The 6,387-nt window shown below is 28.1% G+C and overlaps 1 protein-coding gene across 1 annotated transcript; it reads right to left on the bottom strand.

Annotated features, from left to right (window-relative positions):
- Positions 1-923: 923 nt before the first annotated feature.
- Positions 924-6,043, bottom strand: LOC146531875 (uncharacterized). The gene is made up of 3 exons (XM_085197383.1): positions 5,886-6,043; positions 5,053-5,091; positions 924-4,383 (listed from the first exon to the last, which is right to left on the bottom strand). Exons 2-3 carry the CDS (start codon positions 5,063-5,065, stop codon positions 1,115-1,117), a joined length of 3,282 nt encoding a protein of 1,093 aa, XP_085053509.1. The 5' UTR covers positions 5,066-5,091; positions 5,886-6,043; the 3' UTR covers positions 924-1,114.
- Positions 6,044-6,387: the final 344 nt, after the last annotated feature.

The following is a 6,387-nucleotide window of genomic DNA, read 5'->3' as shown; positions in this document are numbered from 1 at the left end:
TTGTGAGTATTTTGTATATATTTTTTTGTTAAATGCGTAAACAATTATAAACAATATACAGAAAATGGTTTTCAAGTTAAATTGAGGAATTTTAATTTCTCTTTTAATATTGCAGATATTTTTTTATAATAAGAGATGTATTTGTATATACTCACTAACAACAACAAACCTATGTTTGTACAAAACAAAATAAAAATAAAAAACAATTATTGACTTTAAAAATATACTTATATAAAAGGTTATATATATAAAAGGTAAAAAATATTATTAAAATTACAATTCAAAGTAAAGATACTTAAAAAACAATTATAGAATATATTTATATGACCTGATATTTTTGAGTTAGTGCATTAAATAGTAAATAGGCATGTATATAAATAATATTTATATAACTTTACATTATTTTTTGCTCCATATTCATGTCGAAGGTTGCAAATTAAAACTACAGAAATAGCGTTTATAATCTATATATATAAAAGGACTTGTCCTCACTGACTGAGGTAAGACGCACGCACAGCCGTAACCGCTGATGGTAGAAACGTGAAATTTGGACAGATGTTTACTTTCGTAATCTGGACATCCACTAAGAAGGGATTTTGAAAAATTTTAACCCTAAAGGGGTGAAATAGGGGTTGAAAGTTTGTATGGAAAAAAAATTAAATCTGCACCGATTTTTATAAAATTGTAAATTCAGACTCTTAAAAATATTTAATTGAATACGTGTTTCACGGTTTTTTAGAATTTACCCCCTAAGGGTGCCAATAACGGGTTGAAAGTTTGTATGGAAAAATGTTTAAATCGCCACCGATTTTTATAAAATTTGAAATTTAGACTCTTAAAAATATTTCATTGAACACATGTTTCATAGTTTATTAGAATTCACCCCTAAATACGCAAGCGAAGCTGCGCGCGTCCGCTAGTATAATATAATTATTCAATTTAAATATTAGTACTTAATTTAGTTAATGCTAAGAATATTTGCTTAAATTGTATAATATTGCTTATATAAGAATAGTATAGTAAAATAAAAAACAATTGATAGAACCCAGGTTAATCATCAAATTTTATAATTGGGTTCTTATATTGTTACGGTACATTTTTTCTAAGAATATTTTTAGACATTAGAAGTTTCCATAGAATCTGATATTTGCCGAGTACTAACAGATCTTCTGCGAAGAATATAAATTTTGGATTTATAAATTTTTCTTAAAACAATACATACTAAAATAATCAAAATCAAAGCAACGCATGTTTCTACGAATAGGGGAGACCTTGTTTCGATTGCCGTTGACGACAACGATTCACTTTGCAAAAGAGGAACAGTAGCAGTTGCAGTGGTAGTCGATGTATCAAAACTTTTGTACAGCATTGATAATTTATTATCGACCTCAGCGAGAATCTTTTCTTTCTCTATCGTCATTTCATTAATTATATCTTTCCTAAATTGACTTATATGGCTTAAAATGTTATCCGAAGTTGTATTGTTCTTATAGTGTAATTGTCCATCAGTGGAACTCGTGGCAACAATAACTTTTAAAATTCTATCCAATAATTTATTAGTACCTACAGATTCGTTGTGAATCGTTGATACGTAGTTTTGCAATTGTACAACTTCTTTTATGCTATTCTCTTGTAGTATTTCTAGTCTTGTTATATTTGCTGTTTTATCCTGATGGTTATTAATAAGAGGTTTTTTAAGATTAATGTCGGATAAAATATCACGTATATTCAATAGTATATTCTCGTTATAATTGCCACTACGCGGTGTACTACTAAGTTCTGATTTGTGATTATTAATATCACATGTTATACCGTAGGAATTGTGTTCCACGGTATCAACGTGTCTCATAGCGGTTATTGAAAGCGTTGAATGCTTATATTTCACAAGATTAGACAACGCTTTACACGAAATGGGATTATCGCCGATACTCAAAACAGATATGTTAGTGCTGCGCAATGCTTCTAGGGAAACGTTTGTTATTTTATTGTGATCAATAATTAGTATTGTTAATCTATCAACTTCATAAAAACTCTCAGATTCTAAACTGTTTATAAAATTAAAGGAAACGTCCAGAATTTTTAAATTGATTAAACCACGAAATGTACCATATCCGATTTCCAATAACTCATTATGAGATATATTTAGCTTCGTTAGAAGTGGATTATCTTTAAAGACACCTACTTGTATGACACTAATTTTATTAAAGCTAATATCAATTTCACTTACATCACTCAAATTTGAAAACGATCCCACTTCTAACTGTGATAAACAGTTGTGGCTGAGGCGTAAAAAACTAATTTTTACTAATCGGCTCAAATTCAAGTTAACCAAATTACTAATGTTAGAATATTGAACTTCTAGTTCAGTTATTGGAACATCTTTGTATTCGCTAAAAGAAATATTCGATACTGTATTTGACAAAATTAGAGTATACAAATTTTTTGCTTTCTTCAGTACTGAAAAGTCACAATATAAATTTATATTATTCGATATATCTAAATAACTCAAATCTTTCTGATCGTTAAAAGTATCATCACTAATGTCAACAATTTTGTTGTTACAAATGCTAATTTTATTTAAATAAATCATTCCCTTCACAAAGTCACTACCTAAGCTCTTAATTAAATTATTATCCAGCGATAATTGATTAAGGTTACGTAAATGTGTTGTATTAACACAGAATGATTTTATTTCATTATTAGACAAGTCCAAAATTTTAATGTCTCCAGTATTAAAAAAGGCATTATATTGTACTTCATTTATTTTGCTATAAGAAATATTCAATTCTATTAAATTAATCATACCGTCAAAAGAATTATTTTGGACGACATCTAACGATGTATAGGACAAATCTAAGGTAGGAACCAGAATCAGGCCTTCAAATATACCCGATTCTAATTTACCGACCAAAGAATTTTTAGATATCTGGAAACTATTTATATTAAGTAGTTTTGTAAAAGATTTTCTTTCAATTTTTGATATATTATTATAAGATAAATCTAAGATTTCTAATGCGTGCAAGCTTTCTAACTGATTGCTATTAATCTCCATGATAAAGTTACTTCTCAACAATAAAATTTTAAGACTTCTTAAATCTTCTTTATCAAAATTTATATGTGTTATTCTGTTATTGGTCATGTCCAATATTTTTAAATTAATTAGTGTTCGAAACGATGTATTCGAAACTGACTCTATAGTGTTGCTACTTAATAAAAGATCTGTCAATTTTTCTAATCCAAAAAATGCATATTGTTCTATACGTTTTAGTGCTTGATTTCTTAAATTAAGTACTTTATTTAATTTTAGGCCTTCAAACATTCCTTGCTTTACTGTGCCTCCTAAATAATTTTCTTCTATCGAAAACATAGATATATTTTTACCTTTAAAAAGTCCTTGTGGCAACTCAGTCAGACTATTATGTGACAAGTTAACATCATCCAAAAGCAAGTTTTTAGAAAAAAAAATTTTGCTTATATTTGTCAATATATTATTACTCAAGTCAATTTTTTTCAATAACAGTATGTTTTGTAATGCATTGTCTTCTATTAGGACTATTGTATTATAACTAAGATCTAATATTTTAAGATTATGTAAGTTTTGAAAATTATTAAACAATATTTTTTGAATGTTATTATTGTTCAAATAAAGTTCTTCCAGCTCTGTAAATCTAATTAATGAGAAATTAACATCAATGATGTTATTATGAGAAAGTTGTAAAACGGACAATTGTGATATGCCTTCAAATGTATGGGCACCAATGCTAGCGATATGGTTATGGGATATATCTAAGCGTCTGAGATTATGAAAATCCATAAACAAGTTATCTTTAACTTCTCTAATTTTGTTGTACGACAACGTTAAATTAATGAGTGTATTAAAAACATATGCATTACCATTGCTATTTGTCACTATATCACAAATATTGTTGTGAGAAAAATCAATTCCCTCAAGAGATTTCAGTTCAATCTCATTGTACAGATCTGCAGAGGTTAGATTATTATTGGATATATTGAAAAATTTTAAACTTTTCAATTGTCCTATTGTAGGTAATGTTTCATAATTATTTTCACTGATATCTATTGAAACTATATCTCGTGCGTCGTAGTCGTTAAAACTCAAGTCAGGGCCCATTACATTTTTGAAAATAAGGGCTCTAGGTTTATGATAACCACCATTGAAATAAATACCATCTGATTCACATCCGTCATAATTTGAATATATATTCGGATCGAAGTCTAATTTAAAAACACAGTATATTTCAATATGACATCTTTGGGTGTCGAGAGTGTATTTACATCCGTCCCTCCATACAGTGCGATCATCCGAGTATGTTCTTGACATACAAACTTTTAAATTTGCAAAATATATTATAAACAGACAATCTGTAAAAATAATGATAATGATTAAAGAAATTGAAACCCATTTGATGTTTAAAAAAGAACTCAATTTAAAATTATTAAATGGCACTATAAAATTGTCAAAAAAATCTTGTTAATGTAGTGTAGTTGGTTCTCCTCATATGTCTCATAACAGATTATAGAAACCTGATTTCGAAAAGAAAAACTTTTTTTAGGTTCAAGCTGCATCCCGTATATACAAGGGAATCTATTTTGAGTAAAATCTTAGTGTTGAAACACTCTTTTTCCACTTTTCGCCTAAGTTTCAAAACATTGTGAGTTATCGCCGCCGTGATTTGTCTTGCTATCAAAGCGGCTAAATAGAAATAATTCATTCCCCGAGTGGGAACGGAACTCACAACCGTAGTGTTTACAGTTAGATGTGGTACCGCTGCACCATGACTATGCGCCATGTGAAATTTTATATAGAGTTTTTTTTCACACATCTCTTAAATAATCAAATATAAAAATAAATTTACTATATTTTCTGTTTTACGGCAGTGGTAAGAAATTCTTTAGTAACTTTACCCGTTTCCTACATCTCAGGGTAGTCAGTAAATACCTAGTGTCAAGACACTCTATTATCTTTCCGCTCGAATTCAACATATTTTATGTTGTGTAAAGAATTATTAACTTAATAATAATGTTACTTACAAAAGGTCTTCATGTTCACTTATGGGTAGTGTGCTTACTCTATAAAATAAGAGACAATTGTTATGTTATTATCACAAAATTAATAAGTGATACATATACAATTATACTTTATACTTAAGTTATATTTTAATTAATTCTCATTTTAATTATTGAGAAAAAGGTTTTTTTTTTTTGAAAATATGAAATTGTTAGTTTTTCTTTAGAGAGAAATAAATTTAAAACGAATTGTTGAAACATTGCGTGTAAAATAGCGTAACTTAACGACGTAATATATTTTACATTTAATATATTTTATAAATATAAGTATATTTATTAAAATAATTCATTCCTCATTTATTTAATTGATTATCTTTGATAAATCTATATTTATAATCGTTACGGATCGGTGTCGCTACATGGAAGATATGTAAGAAATAATGTTAATGTAATTATATCCAAAACAATTATTTTTTAAAATTTTGTTTGTTTTTCAGTTTGTCTGTGTGTTTGCTCACCCTAATCTTAATTAATTAAGGTTAGGGATTATAATAAAAACTGCATTGAAACCAGTTTTCAATTCTATTTTGGCAAATTTCCCTTATTAATTATTAATTTATTTATTAATTAATTTAGCGTTTATTTTATGCAATTGGTTCGCAAATAAAAGAGTTATGTCAATATAAAGAGGTGAATGCGACGATAATGCTACAAAATAAATGTTTTATTGAATTGTAAATGTATGGATATTGTCATTAAAATGGTAATGTAAAATAATAATAATTGTTAAGTACAAGCGGGCGAAGCCACCCGGGGGCCACTAGTCTGAAATAATAAAAAAAATAACATTAACTCACCATAATATAATATCCCACGGTAAATAATTTTAAAATAACAAAAAGTGAGTTTTGTTTTATTTTTAATTGTGTATTCTGTTGATTCGACGTAACTACAGAACATACGTTCTTTCAATATAATAAGCAATAACAGAATAACAGTAAAATAATCATTGACATAATGATTACAGTAGATATTATATGAATGTGTGGGCATTATCTTGGAGTAGATAAAATGGCTGCCTATTTAAGTAAATATGGCTAAAAAACACCATCGAGCTTTTCATTGAGTATTTAGGGAACTCTTGCTTTATCCAAAATCAAAGCTAACCAATGAAAATAGATTATGCCTCGACTGGGAATCGAACCCATAACCATTATGCTCTGTTCTTCTAAGCCACGATGCGAAGGGTGGCCTTAATCATGGATTTGTTTAAATAAATATATTACAAATATAGAAGCGTTGTTTATTTGGTTGCCTTGTCAGCAACTTAGGGTACATTGAACGTATTCTAATTTGTAT

The sequence above is a fragment of the Heliconius melpomene genome, chromosome 14, assembly GCF_056956725.1.
Source record: "Heliconius melpomene rosina isolate 202511_hmr_F chromosome 14, ASM5695672v1, whole genome shotgun sequence".
NCBI lineage: Eukaryota > Metazoa > Arthropoda > Insecta > Lepidoptera > Nymphalidae > Heliconius > Heliconius melpomene.
The sequence above is the reverse complement of the archived record's forward strand: the minus strand, read 5'-3'. Positions and strand labels throughout refer to the sequence as shown.